Source organism: Oryctolagus cuniculus, chromosome 12 (assembly GCF_051225735.1).
Source record: "Oryctolagus cuniculus isolate XC-2025 breed Fujian yellow rabbit chromosome 12, ASM5122573v1, whole genome shotgun sequence".
NCBI classification, from domain to species: Eukaryota; Metazoa; Chordata; class Mammalia; order Lagomorpha; family Leporidae; genus Oryctolagus; species Oryctolagus cuniculus.
Genome location: NC_142878.1, coordinates 106,296,016 through 106,323,324, shown reverse-complemented (window position 1 = coordinate 106,323,324; position 27,309 = coordinate 106,296,016). Strand labels below are relative to the sequence as shown.

Genomic DNA, 27,309 nt, shown 5'->3' with positions numbered 1-27,309 from the left:
TTCCCTTAGCTTGTCTTCCCAAAAGGTAAGAGATTATCAAGAGGGACTGAACTCAGACACAGGTAGAGAGATTAAAAACTGGAGCTCAGTGGCCGCCAAGGGGAGGCACTGATGAGTCTACAGCCTGCAAGTTGGGACCTGAAGGACACACCGGCATCTGCCCAGAGAATGAAGTCCAGCTGCTGATCACCACCGTCCCTGGCTGGCAGAGGCAGCCCGGGGCTTCTGTGGGGAAGAACCCACGCAAGGCTCGGACTTCACGCCGAAGTTCCACCACCACGGCAGCCAGCCACAGGAGGCCTGCAGCGGACACGCTCAGAAAGAGCAAGCGACAGGCACACACACACGGGAGCGAGTCAGCAGACACTTCAAGATAATTCTAAGTATAAGGGAGAAAGGACAAGACTGAAAACCTAACTTAGAATTACGAGAATGAACCATATGGAAGTTCTGAAATTTAGAAACAAATGCAATACTGAAGTGAATTTTAATGGGTGGGTTTAACCACTATGCAAACCTAAAAGAAAGCTTAATAAACTGGAAAAAAGGTAAGAAATACCCAGAATGAAGCTAGAAAAGGCAAAAAGGTAGAAAGTGAGGAAAATAAGACACAAGATAGATTCATATTAAGCAAGAACATGTATTGTGACTGTAGAAAGACTGGGAGAACACTTAGCTACCAAGATAACAGAGGTGGGAAACCGCAGGAATAAAAAGTGTTAACCCAAAAGAAAAAGGAACACGTAGCAAAGACCAGCAGAAGTCACCCACAAGAGGATCAAATCGGGGCTGGGCTGGACCTGGTGGTGGAGACGCCAGCTGGGACACTAGCATCCCTAATCAGTGCCTGAGCTTGAGTCCCAGAGCTCTGCTCTCAACTCCAGCTTCCTGCGAGGGTGCACCCTGGGAGGCAGCAAGTGATGGTCAAGTAGCTGGATCCTGGCCACCTCCACGCAAACCAACGCTGAGTTCCTGGCTCCCAGCTCTGGCCTGACCCAGGCCCAGCCATCACAAGCATTTGTGGAGTAACCCAGAGCCTGCTAGCTCACGCACTTGCATGTGCTCTCTGCCTCTTACATTTTTTTTAAAAGATGGTACATTTGGGGCCGACACTGTGGCTCAGCAGTTAAAGCTGCCACCTGTGGTGCTGGTATCCTATGTGGGTGCCAGTTTTTGTCCTGGCTGTTCCTCTTTCAATCTAGCTCCCTGCTAATGCACCTGGGAAAGCAGCGAAGGATGGCCCAAGTCCTTGGGCCCCTGCACCCCTGTGGGAGACCCAGCAAGAAGCTCCTGAAATAAATCATTTAAAAAAATTATTTGAGAGGCAGAGTTACAGAAAGAGAGAGGAGGAGAGAGAGATCTTCCATCTGCTGGTTCACTCCCCAAATGGCTACAATGGCTGGGGCTGGCCCACTCCTAAGCTCATTTGGGCTATCCTCTGCTGCTTTCCCAGGTGCATTAGCAGGTAGCTAGATTGAAAGAGGAATAGCCAGGACATAAACCGGCCCCCAAGCAGGATACCAGTGCCACAGGCAGAAGCTTAGCCTACCATGCCACAGTGCTTGCCCCCATAAATTACTGTTTAAAACCACAAAAAAAAAGTAAAAAAAAAAAAAAAAAAAAAAAAAAAAAGCTGAGTGTAAGAGATCTAAACAAAATTTGTTTAATCCATTTCCAAGGAAAACAAAAATACAGTTTTAAAGGGAGAATAAGCAGTATGATTTCAGTAACTTACTTTATCTCCCTCTCTGCCTGCCCTCAATAACATTCAGAGGAACATAAAAAAATCATGAAGACCTAATCATACCAAAGAAGATAAAGCATACTTTTGATGGCAAAAATAGATGATCTTAGATTTCTACTACACGTTAGAAAAGTAAGAAATCAGCCATGGCTCACTAGGCTAATCCTCTGCCTGCAGCACCAGCACCCCAGGTTCTAGACCCAGTTGGGGGCACCGGGTTCTAGTCCTGGATGCCCCTCTTCCAGTCCAGCTCTCTGCTGTGGCCCAGAAAGGCAGTGGAGGATGGCCCAAGTGCTTGGGCCCTGCACCCCATGGGAGACCAGGAGAAGCACCTGGCTCCTGCATTCAGATCAGCGCGGTGCGCCGGCCGCAGCGGCCATTTGTGGGGTGAACCAACGGAAGGAAGACCTTTCTCTGTCTCTCTAACTCTGCCTGTCAAAAGAAAAAGAAAGAAAAGAATAAGAAATCCAGCAACACAAGACACCAATTTAATGACCGTTACAATGTATGTTTGCGTAAGTAACTCAACATTTGACCCAAAATTTAACAGACCTAATGAAAAGCACAGATGCAAACCTTGGTGAAGTTCAACCTCATATATCTATTGCTTGGCTCTTTAAACACGCCATCTCCAAAGAGTCACTCCAAAACCTCTCAACTGACCACGCGCAAACTCCTTCATTTTATGGAGTTCATTTTAAGAACAGTTCTTCCGCTGCATGAAATTCTGGGAGTCTTACTTGTTAAGGTCCATCCACGGATCACCCTAAGTCATGAGGATTGTACAGAAATAAGATGGTAAGGTTGAAAATGACTGCTGACATCAAAGTTAGAGTTATATTTGTTAACTCAGGAACTCAGGAGACTCTCATACCAGGATCTCAAAGTTATCTGATTCCCAATGTAACACGTGGGCCTTCTAAGCCATTCTTAATGAAGAATGTTCTGTTTTTGAAAGACTACATCATCGGATGGTTCTACATAGTTACAAATCGCTTTCTTATACTGAGCTGAAAACTGCCTCTTTATAATTTGGCTCATTCCAGTTTTAGTCCTTGTTTTCTTTCAAAACAATTCAAACTAATGATTCCACATACAGTCCCACAAATGACTGACCACAGTGATCTTCATCCCCTACGTCCTCTTCTCCAAATTCAGTTGAACCTTAGGACACAGATGGAATATCTTCCTAATCCTGGTTACTATTCTCTAAACCAGGGTTGGGGAACGTTTTTTCTGCCAAGGGCCATTTGCATGCTTTGTAACATCATTCATGGAACCATGCAAAATCATCAACAATTAGCCTGCTGGAGACTTACGAATTTCAAGCCCGGACTTGGTTGCTTGGCAGGGCCAGACCAAATGATTTGTGGGCCTTTTACGGCCCACAGACTAGAGTTCCCTAGCACTGCAAAAAACAATTTGTCTAAATTAACCTCTTAAAGTACTACCTCAAAATTCCACTCAGTAACTCAGACGTGGCCTGAACAGTCCAAAAACAACTTCGGAGCACAGCACAGCCGATTTACCAAGCTGCCACACCCATTCCTTTTGCCCCTTTCCAGCCTGCACCACATCTCAGTTCTGTTGTTCTTCATGACCTTCCAGTAGTCACTGTGGACACTGCGGCCACATACACTGTTCTTGCTCCATCCTGTAGTACCTGAGCCACACCTGCTGTCCTCTATAGTTTGTGAATCCCAGTGCTGATATCTTAGCTATTTCAGCTTAAGGTTGAGTCAGTTAGCTCAGGACAATCCTATTTCCTCCAGGTCTTTCCTTCTGGTGTCAGGAGCCATGGTCCAGAAACACTAATCCAGGCAATAGCCAAGATTCAGCCAGGCCAAGCCAGGAGTCCAGAACTCTGTCCAGGTCTTCGACATGAGTGGCAAGGACCCATCATCTGCTTGAGCCATCATCTGCTGCCTTCCCAGGGCATATGCAGGAAGGCAGCTGGATCAGCAGCAGAGTGGGGCTTGAACCAGGCACTCAAATGCAATGCAGATGGCACCTTAACCACTGTGCCATCCACCACCCTGAAACATACTTCAGATGTCTTCATATCCCCAAGTCCTCCACAGCAGTGAACGCAGCAAAGTCTACTTAGTTGAAGTGGAAAAACAAAGTCTGCAAGATAATGACTGCAAACAGTTTTCTTCTCAATGTAAAGGAACACGTCAAAAGAAGCTCCATATAATTAAAAGCTAGCCCCTTAGGAACATTTTCTAGTTTTTTAACAAAACATTCAATATTTTAAAGACTAAACCATTACATTTTATCCAGATTCTGTATTAAATCAAAATCAAAATTTTATCCAGATTACATTGATTTTTTTTTAAAATTTATTTATTTTAAAGGCAGAGTTACAGAGAGGCAGAGGCAGAGGCACAGGTAGAGGGAGAAGGAGAAAGGTGTGGTCTTCCATTCCCTGGTCCACTTTCCAGATGGCCGCAACAGCCAGAGCTGAACTAATCCAATGCCAGGAGCCAGGAGCTTCTTCCGGGTCTCCCACGTGGGTGCAGGGGCCCAAGCACTTGGGCCATCTGCTGCTTTCCCAGGCCACAGCAGAGAGCTGGATCAGAAGCATAGGCCTCTAATGGGTGCCCACATGGGATGCCGGCTCCGCAGGCGGCAGCTTCACCCATTATACCACAGCACCAACCTCCACTGATTTTTAATCTTTATTGTTTAACATTTTAGAAGAAGCTTTATTAAATATAAAAACCAGAAAAGTACATAAAATTAAGAGGTAGAAGTTACTGCAAAGCAGGTAACCAATACTCTGGACAAGAATCAGACTACAGCCAGAAGCCAGAAAGACCCCCAGGGATCTCTCAGTTTCCAACGCCCACCCAGATGGACTCTTTTTTCCTACCCTGTATGGCAATAATGTCTTTTATTGCCTAAGGATGAATTCATAAACCCAGGTTTCTCAGCTTTCTTCTCATTTCTGCCTCTGTAGAAATTTTTTTTTTAAATTTATGTATTTGAAAGGCAGATCTACAAAAAGGCAGAGGTAGAAAGGAAATTTCTTAATTCCACCACCTACTATCTCCCATGCAATCTGCACACCACAGATACACTATGTTCTGCAGCCTATTTTTTAAGATTTACTATAATTTTCTTATTTGAAATGCAGAGACAGAGATCTTCATTTACTGGTTCAACTCCCCAAATGCCCACAATAGCCAGGGCTGGACCAGGATGAAGCCAAAAGCCTAGAACTCAACCCTGGTCTCCCATGTGGGTGGGAGGAACCCAAATACTGACCATAATCTGCTGTCTTCCCTGGGTGCACATTTGTAGGAAACTAGAACAGCCAGGTTTCAAACCAGGCACTCTGATATGGGATACAAGTGTCCTAAGCAGCATTTTTTTAAGATTTATTTATTTGAAAGTCAAAATTACAGAGAGAGAAAAAGAGGCAGAGAGAGATGTCTTCCATCCACTAGTTAACTCTCCAATTGGCTGCAAAGGCAGGAGCTGTGCTGATCCAAAGCCAGGAGCCAGGAGCTTCCTCCGGGTCTCCCATGCAAGTGCAGGGACCCAAGGACTTGGGCCTTCTTCCACTGCTTCCCCAGGCCATAGCAGAGAGCTGGATTGGAAGTGGAGCAGCCGGAACTTGAACCAGTGCCTATATGGGATGCCAGTGCTGCAGGTGGCAGCTTTACCCATTACACCATAGTGCCGGCCCCATAAGCAGAATTTTAACTGCCCAACACCTGTCCCTGGAACCCCTTAGAGGGCTGCAGATCATTATAATATCTAAGATGTTTTTCACTCCAAGAACCAACTTTCACCCGACTGGGGGTGATGCTGCCTCCTCTGAGAATATACACTCTAACAATATTAGTTTTGCCTATTTCAGACCTCTATATAAATGGCATCTTACAAAACAACTTCTGTTCAACACTGTTTAAGATGCATTCATCATGGCCGACACCGTGGCTCCACTAGGCTAGTCCTCCACCTGTGGTGCCGGCTCCCCAGGTTCTAGTCCTGGATGGGGTGCCGGATTCTGTCCCGTTTGCTCCTCTTCCAGACCAGCTCTCTGCTGTGGCCCGGGAGTGCAGTGGAGGATGGCCCAGGTCCTTGGGCCCTGCACCCGCATGAGAGACCAGGAGGAAGTGCCTGGCTCTGGATCAGCGCAGCTCCGGCCGTAGCAGCCATTTTGGGAGTGAACCAATGGAAGGAAGACCTTTCTCTCTGTCTCTCTAACTCTGCCTGTCAAAAGAAAAAAAAAAAAAAGATGCATTTATCTTGTTGCACACAGCTATATGAATATTCCATTTTATGAACACAATTGTACATTTTATTGGAATGGACATTGGGATTATTTTGTGTCAAGCTATTATAAACCATGCTACTCAACATTCTGCATCTGTCCCCAATACTGGTGCGCCCAAGTATTCATCTTGTGCAGGGCATACGCCTATGTCCATAAAGTCTAAGTAACTCCTCTCTTCCAAACACGCCACATTGTTCTCTAAAGCACCTGTAACAAATGTACTTACATCAAAAGCATCTGCAGTCCCGTTACTATTTTCTTACCTTAAAAGAGAAGTTAAGCAAAATATATTCTATGCCTTCTTTTTCTTTTAAGATCTGAAGATCACTGTGCAAAGGACTATCAGGGTCAACCCTACGAATTACAACAAAAAACAGTTCAAAGAAAAAGTTAAAAGAATGTCACTAAACTCAAGAACGAACCTGTCCAATAACTAACACAGAGCCCCTAGGGTAGTTCCAGAAAAAGGCAAGTTTTTCTATAGCTCCAGGAAAATAGGTCATGAAGGCCTCTAGCACTTTGGGAATAAATACCCAAAAAGAGTTCACAGTAATCTAGATCTATTCTAATAAAGGGATTCAAAGCCATTCTAAAGGAAAACAGTCACATGTACATAATTTTCTCAATAACAAATTTTAGCATGTCCTAAAAATTATATTAGCCAAGAAGTTCAAGTAGAGACCACAGAAAGTCAAATCACTAACAAAATCTAAATTTGCCTACAACTGTTCTTCTGTATTTACAGGTCCACTCAAATCCTTTATTTCAAAATTAATGGTATCACTGTCGGTCTCATCAAGTCATTATATTCACCCTTGTTTCTAAGTTCCCATTGTCTCACCAATACTTTTTCCCCACAGCTGGTCCTATTTCGCACTTCATGAATATTAAGCCTCAGAAACAGTTGATTCTTAACAATTTAAGAACAAGTTCCATGGAAACAAGTTCTAAAGCTCTAAGTAAATGCCATAGTACAAAGCTATCAAATAAGGAGGGACCAAACTCCACTGTGACAACCACCATAGCAAAGAGTGGATTAGCACAAAAAAGACACTTACTTCTGCAGTTTAACGTGCCAGTCATATAAACTGTCATTTATCAGTTCCACTGAATAAATCCCTGGAGAAAGAGAGGGCACGTTCATTATTCTTCTTTCAATCAATAACTATTATTCTGGTATAAATGTATACATTAAATAGCCAATGAAAGCTAGAAATTTTGCTATTAAGCCATGGAACAAAAAGCTATATTGTAAGTATTTTATCAACTGCAGCTGAGAATTTAACATAATTAAAGCCATTGATTCATTAATAAACTGAGAAACTGCTTAACATTGAGAGGAAGAAATGTATTATGTAAAATCATACATACTTAAGCTATTTCTTCTTGGCACATATAATCACTTCTATAAAAGGAATTCCACATATATTTTTATCATCTTTTGTTTATTTATTTGAAAGGCAAAAGCAGGGGCTAGGAAATGTTATAACTGCTGCGTTGCTCCCCAAATGGGTCCAACAGTGAGGACTGGGCCAGGAATTCCATCTGGATCTCCCCTATTAGGAGCAGCGACCCAAGCACTTCTACGCAAATCAGCAGGAAGCTCAACTGGAAGCAGAGTGGCTAGAAGTCAAACGTGCACTCCGATATGGGATGCCAGCGTCACAAGCAATGGCTCAACCCCGTACCCCACTACACCAGCCCTATCTTCAACTTTCTGGGGTATTTTTCCTCCAAGTTAGTATACATAAAACTACTATCAACTTTTACAATAATGGTAGTAATTTATTTTATAGCTATATTGTAATTTAACCAATTCCACCCAACATCTGAGTAACTTGTTATCACAAAAACAGAAACAAGGAAGTGTTTACTTAACATTTAAAGATAAAATTGGCATTCAAATATTTAACTGTACTTTAAACAGGTTTCTACAAATAAACTTTAGACTTCTCACAAGAAAAACTATTAGGACACAAACCTCTCATAATTTGAAATAGAAGTTTTGTTTATCTTATAATCTATAAAGCCAGGGATTTTTTTTTTTTAAAGCACATTCTAATTGATTTTGATTTGATCATTCTGAGAATTCTAGAATAGATCATAATGCTAACTATATCTTTTTGAAAGGCAGAGCGACAGAAAGAAGGAGGGAGGGAGGGGGAGGGGGAAGGGGAGCAGGAAGGGGAGAGGGGAGAGGGAGGAGAGTGAGTGAGTGTGTGTATGTGTATGTGTGTGTGTTATCTTCCATCCACTGGTCCACCCTCTATATGCTTGCAACAGCTAGTGCTGGGCCCAGAAGCCAGGAACCAGGAACTCCATTCCAAGTCTCCCACATGGGTTGACAGGGACCCAAGGATTCAATAGTTGGAACCTGTATCAACATAGCTGGGACTCCAACTGGCATTTCGACATGGGATACAGGCACCATAAGCAGCAACTTAACCCACTGCACCACAATGCCAGCCCCACCGCTGTCTTTCCAAATTAAAAGTTGGTTCTTGGGGACAGTGTTGTGGAGTAGCAGGTTAAGCCACTACCTGAGAGGCCAGCAACCCATGAGTGCCAGTTCAAGTCCCAGCTGCTCTACTCCCATGGCAGCTCCCTGTTAATGCACCAACAGAAGATGCCCTAAGTGCTTGACCCTGCCACCCACATGGGGGACCCAGATGGAGTTACGGGCTCCTGGCTTTGGCCTGGCCCAGTCCTGGCCATTGTGACCATTTGGGGAGTGAATCAGCAGATAGAAGACCTCTTTGTCTGTTTCTCCTTCTTTCTTACTGTAACTCTGCCTTTCAAATAAATCAATCTTAAAAAAAAAAAAAAGTGTTCTTTGCCTTAATACTGTTACAATCTCTTAATAATATCACACAATTTACTTCTAGGGAGAGAGATTCCACACTATGCAAAGGTCTCACTTGTAAGAAAGAATACCTGTAAACCTATGAAATGGAATTACTGTAACTATTGTAACAAAAGTTCAGGATAATGTTTCCAAAACAGGAGGCTGGAAGGGGAAGAAAGAAGTCTAAAGTTTAACTTGGCAATAGTTCTTTGTTTATGTAATGAAATATATTAATCTTTTTTTATTTTTTTAAGATTTATTTATTTGACAGGTAGAGTTACAGTGAGAGAGAGAGAGAGAAAGGTCTTCCTTCTGTTGGTTCACCCCCCAAATGGCTGCTACAGCCGGAGCTACACCGATCTGAAGCCAGGAGCCAAGTGCTTCTCCCTGGTCTCCCATGTGGGTGCAGGGCCCAAGGACTGCCCTCCTGGTCCACAGCAGAGAGCTGGACTGGAAGAGGAGCAGCCGGGACTAGAACTGGCGCCCATACGGGATGCTGGCACCGCAGGCGGAGGATTAACTCAGTGTGCCACAGTGCCGGCCCCAAAATATATTAATCTTATTTACCCTCCAAAGATATAAAACTTATGCTTTTGACAAAAGATTGAAAATCACTTAAGAGGGGCTGGTATTGTAGTGCAGCAGGCTTAAGCTGCCATTCATGATGCCAGCATCCCCTTATCAGAGTGCTGGCTCAAGCCCTAGCTACTCCATCTCCAATCCAGCTTCCTACCAATGTGCCTAAGAAGGCACCAAAAAAGTACCGGGGCCCCTGCCACCCTTGTAAGAGATCAGGATGGAGTTCCCAGTCCCTGACTTCAGCCAGGCCCCAGCCCCAGCTCTCACAGCCATTTGGAAAGTGAACCAGCAGATGGAATTATCTCTCACTCTGTCTCACTCTCTGTTATTCTGCCTTTAAAATAAGTCTTTTTTTTTTTTAATCACCTAAGAATTCTATCAGAAAGAAGACAAAATCATGATATATCAGGGCTGGCATTGTGGCACAGCAGGTAAAGCCACCTCCTGGGATGCCAGCATGCCATACCGTGTTCCAGCTGTTCCATTTCCAATCCAGATCCCTGCTAACAGCCTGGGAAAGGCAGCAGAACATGGTCCAGGTGTTTCAACCCTAGTATCCACATGGGAGACCGAGACGAAGCTCTTGGCTTTCGCCTGGCTCAGTCGTGACCATCTGGGGAGTGAATCAGCAGATGGAAGATCTTTCCATCTCTCCCTCTCTCTCGGTAATTCAGACTTTCAAATAGATAAATAAATCTTTTACCTCCTACATCTTTCTGGAACTTGATTAAATTGGAGTTTTATGTCCCTTACATAAAGTTAATGAACATTTCCATTCCTCACCAGTTAAATTCTAAGAAATGCCAATTATCTGAAAATAGAAAACAACAGCAGAGACCCACGCTGTGGCACAGTGGGTCAAGCATCCAGCTACAGTGCCAGCATCCCATATGGGCACCAGTTGAGTCCTGGCTGCTCCACTAAAAATCTAGCTCCCTGCTATGGCCTGGGAAAGCAATAGAGGATGGCCCAAGTGCTTGGGCCCCTGCACCCGCATGGGAGGCTCGGAAGAAGCTCCTGGCTTCAGACAGACCCAGCTCTGGCTGTTGTGGACATTTGGGGAGTGAGCCAGCATACGGAAGACCTCTCTGTCTCTCCCTCCCTCCCTCTCTCTCTCTCTAACTCTGCCTCTCAAGTAAATAAGTAAATCTTAAAGAAAAAAAAAGAAGAAGTAGAAGAAAAGAACAGCGACAGCAGAGAAGCAGAGGATCTTACCTGTCTTGTAACTCTGTGATCTGTATATGTCCCTGAGCTCTTTCATCAGTCTGTCTGAAGCTTGCACTGACCCAGACACCGCACCCTGAAACACAAAACTTACTGTTTAACTGGCATGGTAATTCCTGTTATAAAAGTTTACAATGAAAATTAAGAGTGGGAATAGGAGAGGGGAGAAGAAAAAGGGTGGGTGGGAAGTATCACTGTGTTCCTAAATGTTCTATATATATATATATATATATATATATATATATATATATGAAGTACATGAAACTTGTGTAACTTAAATAAAATTTTTAAAAGTTTACAATGAGATTATAAAAATATTCATACCACTTAAGAAGCCAAAAAATTAAGTTGGATTAAATGAAGGATTATGAAATTTCAAGTCTGGCTCATTTACTGTTTATCATGAGAAAAAAAGGTCTAGTCAACATGTCCAGAGCAGCACAGACCCTCCAATGGTGTGGAATTCTGAGTCTAAATTTCACCAGTGTTTGAATGACACATTATTACTAAGACAGAGTTCCGTTAATCAGACTGTAAGCAAAAATGGTACAGTGGAGAAGTGAAGGTCCTGCTTACATACTAAGAAACTGAGAAATTAGGTTTTTCTGCATGCAGCAAGCTTCATCCTTTGCAGTGCTGGAACTTCTCCAAAGATAAAAAAAAAAAGAAAAAAAAAACAAAGTGCCAACACCTTACCTTTTAAATATCATGTAAAATCCAAAGATTTAAAGGTTGCACCACACTTTGAGTGGAAAAAGATCAAGTTCATTAGGATACTACTTCCTACAATGTGACTTGAAACTGGTTTAAACCCTGATTTTCACATCTTTAAAATATGAATATAATTCTACACATTGGCTATGAGAATTGAGAAAGCATATGAAGTATGAAGTATTTAGCATTTAGTGTCAAAGTGTTCAAATCGGTAGCACACAGAAAGTGCCGTAAAGTATCAATTCAGATGCCACCTTTTAAAAAAATAACCAAGATATAGGCGTGGCTTAATTTCTTGGCTGTAGGCTGTTGCTTATGATTTCTCCCTGCAAACTCATGCAGGAGTTTGATCCGCAATGTCTTACGTTCATGCTATTGAGATGGCGGCAACTTAATCCAGCTATGGTGCTTACAAATGAGACCCCTGGAAAGTGGTTAGACCGGAACACTGGAGTGCAATGCTGACGGAATCCTAAGGACAGAGATACACACACTCCTGCCAATACGTGATGCAGCCCGTGAGCCCTCACGAGATTCTGCACCACACTGTTCAAACCCTGCACCTCCACAACCATGATCCAAAATACATCTCTTACCTTTGGAACATAGTTTGCCCTAGGTATCTGTTCTAGTAGTGAAAAGCTAACTAATAAACTATTTCTTACACTGCCAAGTAAATTAATACACTAAACAAGACTGAAGAACTGTACCGCACACTTGGCATCTATTTACACAACAAGTCGTTCCCTATGGATGGGACACAAAACAAAGTGGTCCTCAGAGTGCCAATTCAAGGCAGGAAGCAGCGAGCACTCAGAGCATCATCTGGTGGACCCCTACTCCTCAGGGTGATTTTTTATGTATCATTCTCATTTATTTTTCACAGCAACCATCTAAAAGATCCCTATTGTACATCTACATTTTAGAGTGAAAGAAACCGAAGCCTCACTGTTGTGTTTGACTTCACACTCCTACGCTGTTACACAGAAAGGTGGTGGTAAGTCTAAAGAAACAGAACAAAAAGGACAGGACAGGCCGAAGGTCAGCTCACAGAGAAGGAAGAATTGGGCAGCACTTTGTAGAAGAGACTGGATTTGAATATTCTGACCCCACAAGAGGAGGATAACAAACAGGCTAGAAAGGAAGGCAGATGACCCAGGTAGAAAGTGGCTGTCAGCAAAGAAAAGGCAGGGCAACAAAACACAGGACTGGGTCCCCCACCGAGGCAGGACTGGAGGAGCGGAGCCGAGACTGGGGTCCTAGGAGACTGCTGAGTGTCAGAGTCTAGGTGCTGGGCACGCACACACTCACATTTAAATGGTCTTGCCTTTGACTCTTCCTAATCTTCTCTAATATGGCCAAGTTTTCTTTTTCAATTCCTTCATCCTCTGACTTTCTCCCATTAATAGGCTCTTCTTCCTTCATCTCATAGTGATCTAAGTCTTCTATATCCTACAAAAAGAAGAAAATATTAGCCTATTCAAACTATTTTCCTGCAGCAGAAAAATTATCCTCAGCTGAACAGGGATGAGGAAAGGCAGACAAAATAAACTCAATGGGGCAGGGAGAACAGCCTCCACATTCAATTCAGAAAGCTCCCTCTTTTCATTCCTTGTATTTTGTTTAAAAGCTAGACTCTCAGCAGAGCATATTTTATAGCTTTACAATGTCACCACTATTACCAAATCTCCATCTTTTGAATGTCCTCATTAGAGAAATTTTTGAAACAATTCTGCAGAAAGTAAAAAGAACCTTAACTACTCACATGCTATTCCAGGACCTGGGCCTTCTAGAATTCTATTGTAGGAAAGTAGCCTAGGGGCTGGCACCCTGGGACAGTAAGTTAATCCTCCGCCTGCGGCACCAGCATCCCATTGGGCGCTGGTTCTAGTCCCGGTTGCTCCTCTTCCAGTCCAGCTCTCTGCTGGGGCCTGGGAAGGCAGTGGAGGATGGCCCAAGTCCTTGGGTCCCTGCACCCACATGGGAGACCAAGAAGAAGCTCCTGGCTCCTGGCTTTGGATCGGCGCAGCTCCAGCCGTAGCAGCCATTTGGGGAGTGAACCAATGGAAGGAAGACCTTTCTCTCTGTCTCTCCCTCTCACTGTCTGTAACTCTACCTTTCAAATAAATAAATAAAATCTTAAAAAAAAAAGTAGCCTAAAATGCATGCACAAATTTAGGCACAACAATGCCACTTTCACTTATAGCTAGCACAAAAAACAAATACAAAATCCTCATATGCAAAATAGTAGGACTTTAAACTCATTCCATGTAATACCTAAGAGGGCATTAAAACGCCAATATAGCATAATTATTACTTCTGCATTAAAATGAAAAACAAAATACAGATTAAAATATATCGAACATAAATTATGCCAAAACAAGCACCAGAAAACAAAGACCTACACTGGAATGTAAACGTTGCTACTTCTAGAGACATGTATTGCTTTCCCCTATTTTCCGAGTTTTCTGTAGGAAGCACCTACTGAGTTTTATAATTAGAAAAGTTCTAAAAAGAATCTGAACAACATCCTTAGACCAATATCTTAATTTCCACATCAGTATGTTCCCTCCTTGCCCACATCATCTGCTTCTTCCTACATACAATCCCTGCAGAACTGTTTAATCCTCAGTTTTTCCAATATCTTACTTCTATTTCAACTGCCAAACTCTCTAAAGGAGTAGTTTATACTTACTATCTCCATCTTCTCCAGGCTAATTCTGGGATTGCTAGACCAGACCAGGTTGCTGACCACCTTCATCCAGACTCAGTCAGCCCCTCGCTGGGAATGCATCTCTTCCACCACGAGGACGTTCGATTCTCACCCAGACTCACGTACCACGCATGTACCACGCACGGGCTCTCTTCTCCTGGTGCCCACCCACGTGTTTCCTTCAGAATTCTCAAATTCCCTTAGTCTGTGTCTTGTCCTTGTACACCTTTACTCTATCGCATTCCCACCCACAAAACCTCATTTCAGTATTAATCAGCACACCCCAAAGAACTCACCATTATCTTTCCAAACCCCCATTCTCAGCACACTACTCCTTGTTTAAAGCCTTCCCATCAGCAGTACATGGAACAGAAACCTGTTCTGAGTACACTCAGCATGTCAAGCCATCTCTCTCATGGCCTATCTTGCTTTCCACAGCTCTTGACACATCACCCCTTCTCTCCCAAAACAGCAGCACCCACTGCACCCAAACACATGCCACCCAAGGCTTCCCGGGGATTTCCCCACATTATTGTAGTGGCTTAGAATATCTCCTTTTCATCTCTCCTAAAATCTGACAACGCCGAAGTCCAGCCCTCCATCACTCTAGATTTCCTTAAAAGTCAGCATCCTTTGTTATCTCGTGAAGAAAAAAAGCAAAGCTCATCAATTCTGAATGTCTACCTCACTGTATACTAGGCCCACAGAAAAGATTCCATGTTTTTATGCAGTGTACTCTACCTAAGATAAACTACACAAAAATATTAAAACAAGTGATCTGCCCCAAAAAAAGTCATTCTAACTTTTTAAGTTAGAATTTTAAGAATCATTTTATTCCCAGACACTCACACACACACAAAAAAAAAACAATAACACAAGCCTACAATTCCTTTGTAGGCATTCTGAAAGTATATTTTAGATTTTAAAAAATATCTAAATCAAGAATCAGGTCAAAGTCTGAACTAACTTCATTTTACTTTTTTTTTTTTTTTTTTTTTTTTGAAGATTTACCTATTTGAAGGACAGAGGTACAGATCAAAAGGGAGAGACAGGAGAGGGCGAGAGACCTTACAGCCGATGGTTCACTCCTCACATGGCCGCAACAGCTGGGGCTGGGCCAGGCCAAAGACAGGAGCCTGGAACTCCATCCCCGTCCCCAGGTGGGTAGCAGGGGCCCAGGCACATGGGCCATCCTCCACTGCCTTCAGGTGTCCAACATCAGGGAGCTGGATTGGAAGTGGAGCAGTCAGTACTGCTGGTACTCACATGGGATGCTGGCATCACAGGTGGCAGCTTAACCCACTACACTATAATGCTGGCCCCAAACTAATTTTAAAACAGGAAAAAAAAATCTCAAAAAGAAATCAAAGCCATGGAATTCACATAAACTTCTGTCTGGTAGTTAAAGACAGAGATCTTCAAAGTTAGAAGTTAGCAAGGCATCTGAGCCTGAAAACCTTAAAAGTCTATCAATGACTAACATGCCTAGTCCACTGGAATTTGCTGCATCAGATTTCCTATGATTCAAATGCATCCCTCCGAATTTCAGGTTCTGTTAATGCAGTATTATCAGAAGGTGGGGGTCTCTAAGAGGTGATTAGGTTCAGCAGGGCTTGTCTTCATTGGTGGGATTAAACCCTTTATAAGGGAAGCTCCCCATAGATGTATCAAGCTGTTCCCTCACACTTGCCCTCCTGCCACACCAGGCCGCAAAAGGCCCTGACCAGACACCAAAGGCTGATACCTTATCTTAGACTTTCCAGCTTCCAAATCCATGAGAAAATAAATTTCTGTCCTGATTGAATTACCTGTCTCAGCTATCCTTTTACAAAAAAAGACCTTAAACAAAGTTCTTAGATAATTTTTCAATAAAAGACCATTTGATTGCTTCTAGTGAGTAGTGACGTAGTAACTGAAATGTTCTCAAATTCTTTAATTCAAGCAGAGAACTTTTTAAACTTGGTTATTTTGGGGAGGAGCAACTACAAAGTACAGGTTAAAATCTGATTACTATTAAATGTAAATATAATTTCAGTTCTAAATGTTAGTTCTACTTTAATTTTCCAGAAAATCAAAATCATGGAATTCAGATAAAGTAATTCACTCAAAGACACAGCACTGAAGTCAAAGTTCAGAAATTATATTCCACTCAAAACACAAGGTGTTTTTCATTAATGCTATTTCATAAGAGAAGTTAGAGAGTTACTAAAATGTTAAAAACTGAAGGTATTTATAAATCTTATTCTTACATAAAATACCTACTTCGGCCATCTCTTCCTCTTCTTCCTCTTCTGAAGTGACTTCCTCTGTTGTCCCATTCTGAAATACAAAAAGGATTTTCCTGGTCTACACAGAAACAATACGTACACACTTAGTACATGAGAAGACCAGTGAAGCGGATTTGGGGACAATTCCTGGCCTCTACACGTCCACTAACAGTGAGCTTATTAAAACTGAAACATTGATTTTTGAAGCCCAGTTAAAAAAAATCTTTATAAATTCAGTCTATAATAATGCAAACATACGTGTGATTATGCATATACATATGTAATATTTGTGTCTGTTATATATGTATGATATGCATGTGTACGTGATCTATACATACATGTGTGCATGACACACTCAATTTAAGATGTCTTAGGAATAAATAAAGTCAAATAAAATGAAAAACTGAAAATTTTATAATCTGATTTAAAATAAGGATAATGTATAAAATGGCTGTGTGTTTAAGGTCAATGGCTTATTTCATTTAAAACAAATATCCCAAACTATTAATCTTTAAAGTATCTACCTTTTTAACTTCAAAAAGCCTGAATATTCATACAAATTCAACTGCCTTGATTTAAAAAGGTCTGGTATGTTACTAAAGAAGACACATCACAAAATTGAAAAAGTTATAAAATGATCACCACTTCACAAAACAACCAGTTTCCCTTCTAAAAACATTAACACAGGACACGTCTCTACAGGACACAATTCAGCACCCACTCACAAATGCATCGATGGGATGTCCAGCTCTGCCCAAGTGCTCGTGGACACGGCGCACGCAGGCATCTTTAGTCACAAGGGCGTCTGGTTAGGCCCAGGCCGGAGCTCACACCAGAGCAAGAAAGGCTCAGCCCCTTCTCAGCTACTCTGATGCGGCTACCTCACAAGGAAGCAAAGGCCGCTATCTCAGGCCGCTCTGCTAGACCAGCGAGCTGGGGAGCTCCTTGTGGGATAGACGCAAGGTTTTAAATCTGCGTCTCGAGACATCTATTATTTGTCTCCTGGAAACTGGGAAAAGGAAGGAAACAGCAGCTCCAAAATGTCGTGATTCACCCCATCTTCACGTCCCTGAACTGCATATTCCAAACCAAACTATTCTTGGTGTCTAAAGAACATACCGAGCCTGAAAGTCCCAGACACGCGTTTCAGGGCACCCGTGACTAACAGGCACTTTTGAGATGCTGATTTCAAAGCACACCCCAGAGAATCTTTTCAAAAAGCTATCCGAGGTGATTCTGACATGCAGCCACGCCTGTGGCCATCAACCTAGTCCCTGTCATTCATTTTACAAACAAGAAAGCTGAGCCCACCCCCTCACCACCAAAGGATAATTTAACCAAAAGACAAGGCCAGTCAGAGCTGTGAAATCCTAAGAAAAGCTCATTTCAAGATGTGGCCTGGTCTTCCTTCCAAAACCAAACAGAAATGACCAAAGAATTTTAAAGATGAGTAAGTTCATTGCAGCACCAGAAAAACAACAAACACCATCAGCAACTAAAACTACAGGGACAGGCTAGAGGACATAGTAAAGCCATGCAATCAGACCGCTGGCCTCAACAAAGCCACACCCAACCCAGATAACAGAGGTGATCCCTGAGAAACTTAGTGGGGCCGGAGCAGGTAAAGCTGCCACCTGCAATGGCAGCATCCTATTTGGGTGCCAGTTTGGGTCCCAGCTGCTCCACTTCCAATCCAGCTCTCTGCTGTGGCCTGGGAAAGCAGTAGAAGGTGGCCCAAGTCCTTGGGCCCCTGCACCCACGTGGGAGACCTGGAGGAAGCTCCTGGCTTCAGATTGACACAGCTCCAGCCGTTGTGGTCATCTGGGAAGTGAACCAGCGGATGGAAGACCTCTCTACCTCTCTCTCTCTCTGTAACTCTGCCTCTCAAATAAATAAATGCATGTTTAAAAGAAAAAAAAAGAAATAGTGAGATTTTTTTCCCCAAAGGAATCACAAATTCTTTGTTACGCTTGTCCACCACTGCAGCTGGTCAGAATCACAGTGCTATATAACAAGCCTCTCCTGATGACCTCTGACAACAGGTGTCAGAATCAGAAAGGAAAAACGGAAATTTTTTTTTTTTTTTTTTGACAGGCAGAGTGGACAGTGAGAGAGAGAGACAGAGAGAAAGGTCTTCCTTTGCCGTTGGTTCACCCTTCAATGGCCGCCGCGGCCGGCACGCTACAGCTAGCGCACTGCGCTGATCCAAAGCCAGGAGCCAGGTGCTTTTTTCCTGGTCTCCCATGCGGGTGCAGGGCCCAAGCACTTGGGCCATCCTCCACTGCACTCCCTGGCCATAGCAGAGAGCTGGCCTGGAAGAGGGGCAACTGGGACAGAATCCAGCGCCCCGACCGGGACTAGAACCCGGTGTGCCGGCGCCGCAAGGTGGAGGATTAGCCTAGTGAGCCGCGGTGCCGGCCAAGATGGAATGTTTTTAATTTAACTCGGTAATGTAGCAAAACTCCCAACACTTCCCCCTCAGAAGTATGAAAGCCCATTTGCCAGCACCTCCTCATCCTTAAGCCACAGGAAGAACAGAGGTGGGGAAACTTGGAGTAGAAGCCACAGTGATTAAGAGTGACAATTTGAGGACAATCATATCAACAGGTGACACTGATCAGTGGTTCATCCTCATCCGTAAGTGAGCAGAAAACCAAGTACCACCAGACAGTTGAAGAAGAATAACAACCTAAAAAGAAAAGTCCTCAAGTCAAATGAGCAGAACAAGTGATGGGAAGCATTACCGCCAAAGGAAACAAACAGGATAAAATAATTCAGCAGGATCTTTAGCAGTGACTGAGAAAACACTACAGGAAAGATTACTATGTCAAGTACAAGACCGTCTCGGGAAATTAAAAATAAGATTCGAGGGAGAGAGGGAGCCAGGGAACAGTCAAGTCGAAGGGCTGGAGAGCACAATGGACTTGACCAAGTGTTTACAATTCAGAGGGCCAAATGTGCCACACCCTTAGAATGTGGACAGAGGAGATGGGGATTTTGAATGAAAGAGATGGAAGTAAGAACAGTCAAGGGCCAGTGGGTGAAGCTGCCGCCTGCCGTGCCAGCATACCACATGGGCACCGGTTCAAGTCCTGGCTGCTGCATTTGTGCCCCAGCTCTCTGCTGTGGCCTGGGAAAGCAGTAAAGACGGCCAAGTGCTTGGGCCCCTGCACCTGTGTGGGAGACCCAGAAGCTCCTGGCTTCGTTGCGGCCATTTGGGGAGTGAACCAGCCGATGGAAGATCTCTCTCTCTGCCTCTGCCTCTCTGTAACTCTGCCTTTCAAATAAATAAATCAATCTTTAAAAAAAATTTTAAGCCGGCGCCGCGGCTCACTAGGCTAATCCTCTGCCTTGCGGCGCCGGCACACCGGGTTCTAGTCCCGGTCGGGGCGCCGGATTCTGTCCCGGTTGCCCCTCTTCCAGGCCAGCTCTCTGCTGTGGCCCGGAAGTGCAGTGGAGGATGGCCCAAGTGCTTGGGCCCTGCACCCCATGGGAGACCAGGATAAGTACCTGGCTCCTGCCATCAGATCAGCGTGGTGCGCTGGCCGCGGCGGCCATTGGAGGGTGAACCAACAGCAAAGGAAGACCTTTCTGTCTCTCTCTCACTGTCCACTCTGCCTGTCAAAAAAAAAAAAATTTTTTTTAAAAACAGTTAAAGGACACAAAAAACAGAGACACAGGTATATTTACCCAGAGCAATAAGGAAAAGAAATCAAACGGGTAACATAATCAAATGTTGCCAAGCTAAAGATTTTAATTTTTTTAAGAGGAAGAGAAAGACACCTCAGCTATCTTGCATCTGCTAGGATGCCCAGAACTCAAGCCAAGTCCCCAGCATGGGTAGCAGAGACCAGACTCCATGAACAATCACACCCTGCCTCCCAGGGTGCATATTAGCATGAAAATGGAACCAAAAGTATACAGCCAGGACTCAAACCCAGGTGCTCCAACATAGAACACACCATTCACCACCAGGCCAAAGGTGCATACCAGACTTCAGAACATTAAAGGGATCTGAATGCCCCAAAAGAATACTGGAAAGTAAAACCCATACTCACAATTAAAGAGAAAATCATACAACTTCCAGAATGAAAAAATAAAATACAAGAATCAAACAAGCACCAGACTTTCCATCCTTAACAACAGATGCCAGAAGATAAAGTGTGAACAACAGGGAGGAGACTCCGTTACAAACTTTTTCTCCATCTAGCTCCAGCAAGACAGGTGCCGAGTGTGTGTGTGTGTGTGTGTGTGTGTGTGTGTGTGTTCACCAGTGCTTGCTCTATGCCAATGCAGATTATTTAATGAATGATAAAGACAGACGGCCAAGTAGTCAAAGAACACTCTCCATGTCCAACAAATCCTTTCCAGAAAACAACACAAGGTACTATTGACGGATATTCTTAAGAGGGGTGTGTGGCACATGGAAGAAACAGCAGTAAGCAAAGACAACAATCACATCAATGGTTCGGTGTAAGCAGTTGCTGATAACACAACCGAGAGGCCATAGGCCATATCCTCTAATGATAAAGTTCTAAAGTCATCATAAAATGTTTTTAGAAAGACAACTCATGGGCTAAGAAGAAACTGGCCTCACAGTCCAGTAACTCATCTCCCAAGCACGTGCCCCACAGAAATGCGTGAAGAGGGACTATGAAATAACAAGCGATCATAGCAGCTCTCTTCCTTATAGACAAAAACTAGTCACAACCAAATACCACTAAGAGTCAAATGTTACAGCATATTCAAATAATGGAATAAATGCAATTAAAGAAACTAGAGGTCGGCGCTGTGGCTCACTTGGTTAATCCTCTGCCTGCAGCACTGGCATCTCATACGGGCGCCGGGTTCTAGTCCTGGTTCCTCCTCTTCCAGTCCAGCTCTCTGCTGTGGCCTGGGAAAGCAACAGAGGATGACCCAAGTGCTTGGGCCCCTGCACCTGCATGAGAGACCAGGAAGAAGCACCTGGCTCCTGGCTTCAGATCGGCACAGCACCAGCCATAGTGGCCATATGGGGAGTAAGCCAATGCAAGGAAGACCTTTCTCTCTGTCTCTTTCTCTCACTGTCTATAACTCTACCTGTCAAAAAAAAAAAAAAAAAAAAAAAAAACTAGATACATACAATATCAACCAGTTTCACACACAATATTAAGCAAAATAAAGATATGAAAGAACACTCTTAATATGAAACCCTAAACAGGCCTACAACAAACGACACTGCTTAAGGACGCACACGAGTGATGAAGTTGGGGAGAGGAAAGGACTTGCATGCACGAGTGGACGGGACTGAAGGAGACCACAGACGGTCTCCACAGTGCTAGAATGTTCTAGCCCTCCACCTGGGCGGCAGCTCAGTGGTGATCCTCAGGTTTAATTACGGTACACTAAGCTTATGTTTCACATATTTTAAATCACATTCCATAGTTAAAAGTCTGAAAAGTATAGGTATGCAGAATAACAGATGGAATAAAACTACTTAAAAATATAAGCTTTCCAGAAAATAAACTAAATTTTAAAACTTGTGCAATAAAGTCAAACACACTCAAAATGTATACCCCTACACGTTTGTTGAAACAAATTCAAGAGGTGGGCATTTAGCATAGTACTTAAAAGCAGCCAGGACTCAAATGCGCATTCCGATTGGGATGCCAACCTAGCAAGCAGTGGTTTAACCCACTATGCCACATACAGAACTGCGGGGGGAGGGGGGGTCTTTAAAAAAAAAAAAAAAAAGACCAAGATTAATAAATTTTTTTAGGTTAAGACAATATACAATATTGAGATGCCAGAAGACTAAAAAGTACCAAAATAACACTAAAGGCCTCATGAAAAGGCTATATCTATAAAACAAAAACACAATGTTATAAATAAGAACTGACAGAGTTTCTAGAACTAATGGCTCGCTTTTGGAAATGGCCCCAACAAACCACACCACTTGGTTTTGTGCCCTTGTATGATCCCATCCCACAGGAAATCTTGGCTGCTTTAACTGACAGAAGGTGGTAGAAATTATACACTATTTTCTCCAGGTCTAAGTCTTAAAAATGCCTGGCAGCTCCCATTTTCATCTCTTGGAAACCAAAACTGGGAATCCTGACTGTCCTGAAGAGAGAGCCATGTGAAGAGGCCCTGAGGATGAGATGCCATTAGGCAGAAAGACATCGGAGTGAAATTCCAGTGCTTTCTCGTGTCCAGATAACACCGGTGACTGCACAGTCCCCAAAGGATACCAGCAGAACTGTCCAGACAAGTCTAGTCAAAGCATACAATACTGAAACAGGAGAAAACTGCTGTTTCCTGGTAACTTTTAGGGTAACTGGGTAAGCAGTAATAAATAAAACAAAACTTAAACTCATGACTTTTCAAATAAAATTTCAGAAGTTGCAGGATCACAAAAATATTCTAGAATTTCAAATTAAAAGAAGAGAATATAGAAATAGAGCAAAATAGCTCAAGCCAAGAGATCTGAAATCCAAGCAGTAGGTATTTCAAAATGAGAAACAGAAGGGAGGAAATTTAAAAAACAAAACCCGTAAGATTTCAGATTCCAAATTTAAAAAGTCCTACTCATACTGAGCACCCAGCACCATGAATGAAAAAAAGACCCACAACAAAATTAGTCATTGTGATATTTCAGAACAGCAAGGAGAAGAAACTCAACGTTTCAGAGAGAAAGTCATGCAGAAATGAGTAAGTACAGAGTGGCACTAGGTTTCAACACCACACTGACCAGAACATGGTACAGTCCTTGAATTCCAAGGTAGAACTACCTGCAACCTAGAATCACTTAGTAAGCCAAATTATCAATCAAGTGTGAGAGTAGAATACAACAGAAGTTAGCTTTATTATGTGCCAGGCGCTATTCTAAAATGAGTTGCATGAACCAACTCTTTTATATCTTCACAGCTCCCAAAACTAGCCGGTACTACCATTATTTTCTCCATTTCTCATTTGCAAAATGATGCAAAGTGATTAAGTAATTGGTCCAAGAGTACACATGGCCAACAAGCCACGAAAACAAGATTCAAATCCAAGGCATTCTGGTTCCAGAACCCAAATTTCAGACCATCATTTTTATCACAATCTAACTCAGAAAATGTACCACTCCTTAGTGGTTTCTTAGGGTTTTACTTGATAATGTACTCAGGTAAAATAAGAAAAGATAAGCCAAGAAAGATGACATGAGATTCGGGAAACAATGTATCTACTGAGAGCAAGCAAGAAAAACTGCAAGATGTGTGTGCACAGCCAGTCCAGAGAATAAAGCGCCAAGACCAGTGCCCATGAGCCACTGGGTCTAGAAAAGAGGGAGAGCTCACCGACAGGGATAGAGCACCACTTCTACAACAATTCCTATCCTATGGGGCTACTGGAAAACCAAAGTTGCACAAGAAAGGCAATTTCCTAAGAGTGAAATTGGCTCTACACTAAAATATTCATAATGAACAACAGTGATTATTCATGTGACATGTAACTAGATGTAAGGATTCAGGAAGCAGATGTGGGTGGGTCAGTGGGTAGCATAAAAGAAACCCTCATTTATTATAGTAAAAAGTCCATAACCAATGCCTGAGTAGGTAAATCCAGAACGTGAGCGCCACTAGGGGAGGTGGGGAGCTAACGGGAACTCCTGCTGCTCGGAGGAGGTAACGTTTGGGTTAGGCCTTGAGAAACACAGATGGACTCAAGAAGATTGCTGGGCCAGCACCGCAGCTCACTAGGCTAATCCTCCGCCTTGCAGTGCCGGCACACCGGGTTCTAGTCCTGGTCGGGGCGCAGGATTCTGTCCCGGTTGCCCCTCTTCCAGGCCAGCTCTCTGCTGTGGCCCGGGATTGCAGTGGAGGATGGCCCAGGTGCTTGGGCCCTGCACCCCATGGGAGACCAGGAGAAGCACCTGGCTCCTGACATCGGATCAACGCAGTGCGCCGGCCGGCCATGGCGGCCATTGGAGGGTGAACCAACGGCAAAAGGAAGACCTTTCTCTCTGTCTCTCTCTCTCACTGTCCACTCTGCCTGTCAAAAAAAAAAAAAAAAAAAAAGATTGCTTATCCAGTTACCTTCCCCTGGAATGCAGAGGTATTAAAAGAAGCAAGGAACATTCGTAGAAACCAGGAATATTCACAACAAAAACAAAGGTGCAGACTGGGGCAATAGTTTGCCTGTCATAGTAAATGCCATCAGCTCCAAAAAATGAAAAGGTTAGTTTCAGTACTAAAACAAAAGAAACAAAGCAATTCAATAGGAACACAGAAACTAATTTATAAATAAGCTGTATAATAATAAAGAAATACCATCCTAGTTTTACTTTTGCTTCAGACAATTCATGTTAGCTCTTGAACACTGGAGAATTTTTACTTTACCTGACCCGTGGGCAGTGGCTGATCTAGCATCTCAACATCCAGGTGCTTAGGAAGGTTATATAATCTGCAGAGTTCACATATCAACCACTTCAATTGCTGACGAAGCTACAAAACACATTTCGGTAAATAAGCATTATGTTAAAGAGCCCTTAGAAGACATGAACAATGCTACAACTACTGCAATCAATCCAGAAGGCAATGAAAAAGTTCAAACTGCTCCACTGCCGCCTAGGGATAAAACAACAGTCTTAAAATATCTTAGGGGCTGCTAGTGTAAGAAAGTTACTACAAAAAAATAATAATAAAGTTACCATGGCCGAAGTAAAAAGCCCTAAAATTGACACCCAGTAGAATGACATTAATAAAAAGGCAAAGGAAAAGAGTTCTAGACATTGTCCAATTTCTCGTTTTCTAGAAACTTACAACTTCAGATAAGAGAACACTACTGCATTAACAAGGCCATAAACACGGGGCAGTGCTGTTGTGCACAGATTATAAAACTGTATATGCCACAGTCATATCTGTCTTAAAGTACAGAGGCAAATGGGATCTAAATGAGCTGAGATATGGTGTCTAACTCTCCAAGTGTGAGTCTCCTATCTGGAAAACAAAGCAATTGAAACTGCCTCAGAATGGTGACTATTAAATGAAAGCTTCCATGAAAACACCTGGCACAGAGCAGGCTTTTAAGTTGCCTATGCAAAAGAGTATCTTCAAATGTCCATTTTCAAAATCCAGATTCTATTCTAAACATATTTAAGCAAGTAGGCAAGGTGAACTGTGTGCACAAACATGTGTTTTGTAGTTTACCATTGTTTTCAACGTCTAATTTTAGCAGTCATGGTTTAAGAACACTGACAAATACTTATCAGAATCAAATGGGAGTGAATAAGGCAGCTTCTCCACTTGGTCAGGAACAGGTTCTTGGGTCTCTGACCAAGAAAAGAGATAAAGAAAAAGCAGCAGTTTTATCAAAGACAAAACAGAGGATTAGAATGGGATAAACAGAGCACAGAGCAATTCTGTCCACAGTGTGGACAAAGGAACAAGTAGAAGTGAGGAAAACTAAATGATTGGGATCAAAAAAATCCTCATGCTTAAAGGGAGGAAGTCCCACTGTGGGTCAGTTACCTGCCCAGTAAGCCCTCCTTCGTGCTGGGTACAGAATGAAGGTCAGCAGTGTGGTCTGGACACTGCGAGTTCAGCACAAGGAGGAGCAGCGGCGTGCCGCAGGACAGGCAGCAGTGCGGTGGACTCACACCCGGCGGCAAGACCAGGGAGAAACATCCTCCAAATCTACCGATGCCATGTCCCCCACAGAATGTGTGACAGACGGGGAGAGAAACTAAGAACACAGGGGAAGGTCTCAGAACCACTCAGAAGATACACACAGGAATCAGAATCTTACTAGACAGTTTTTTGGGGGGGAGGATTATATATAAAAAAGAATTCTAGGTGGTTCTCAGGTCCAGACATGGGCGACGAGTTTCATGATTCATTTTGTCCCACTCAGAATCACAAAGAAGATTCCTGAGGGACAACATGGTAGGGTGGTAGCATGCTAGGAGGCAGATGAATGTCATTTAGATGCAATTCTGATCACCATGGCACATATATGTGAGATTCCCTGAACATGTACGTCATATGGACAGATATCTGAGTTTGGAACTCTGGAGATAACTTCTGGTGAAAGTCAGACTCAGAAATCTCTGGGATAGAGGACCTAACCTAAGTAACGAGAGCAGGAAAGTACAGAGCAAGGAGAGAAGAGACAGATCAAGCAACAAAAGCTGGAGACTACGGCAGGGTAGTAGGAATTAGAGACAGCGCTCGCATGAAGCTCCCATCGGATTATCAGCTCCCAGAGGACAAAAGCTGCCTCACTTGCCTTTCATACCCACCACTACTCACAGTCAGGCACAGGAGCCAATCGTTTCTAGAAAAAATATTTTTCTATGTTCTATTAATAGCTTCTTACTTCCTCTCAGCAGAAATGTATAAACCAACATACATACAGATATTTTTCATGACACTGTATAAAAAGGCCAGATCACACACAATATTCCACGCCTCCCTTTTTCACTAAGTCTGTAGTTGAACTTTATGCTCTTACAGAGGATCGGCTACATTCTTTCAAACTACAATGGAATATTCTACTGTGAAACTATACTATTTTTATTCAACCAATTCATTACGGGCTGACATTAAGTAATAAACATTTGTGAACAGAAGAATACTTCAACAAGGGAACAGTCATAAATACCAAAATACTACCATGAGTCAATGTGGGGACTAAGAGGAGTCACTGCATTTGGCAACTAAGAAATGAACTGTAGCCCAACAATGAAGACAGAATGCAGATTAGAATGAATTAAGTGATGAAAGGCGCTTATTCTCTCAAGAAACCAAGCTGAAGGGAAACGGCAGAGGGCGCCAGAGCTGGAATGCACCTCGGCCTGTGATGCCAGCGTCCCACATCCCAGCACTGATTTGAGACCCAGCTGCTCTGCTTCTGATACAGCTCCCTGCTAATGCACGCAGGCAGGCACTGGAAGCTGCACCACATACTGGGGTC

The 27,309-nt window shown here is 43.2% G+C and overlaps 1 protein-coding gene across 35 annotated transcripts in view; it reads right to left on the bottom strand.

Annotated features, from left to right (window-relative positions):
* The window catches only part of UBE2Q2 (ubiquitin conjugating enzyme E2 Q2), a 68,878-nt gene that overhangs the window by 19,002 nt on the left and 22,567 nt on the right, over positions 1-27,309 (bottom strand). For 19 of the 35 annotated variants that reach the window (XR_016217194.1, XR_016217195.1, XR_016217197.1 and 16 more), the window contains 6 exon segments: positions 24,735-24,839; positions 16,370-16,426; positions 12,706-12,846; positions 10,672-10,756; positions 7,091-7,151; positions 6,296-6,386 (listed from right to left, as the gene is read on the bottom strand). Coding sequence is in view for 31 of the 35 variants with exons in the window: in XM_089309119.1 (XP_089165245.1) it covers positions 6,296-6,386; positions 7,091-7,151; positions 10,672-10,756; positions 12,706-12,846; positions 16,370-16,426; positions 24,735-24,839 (540 nt within the window). In the remaining 4 variants the exon portion in view is untranslated. 35 annotated transcript variants of the gene reach the window in all.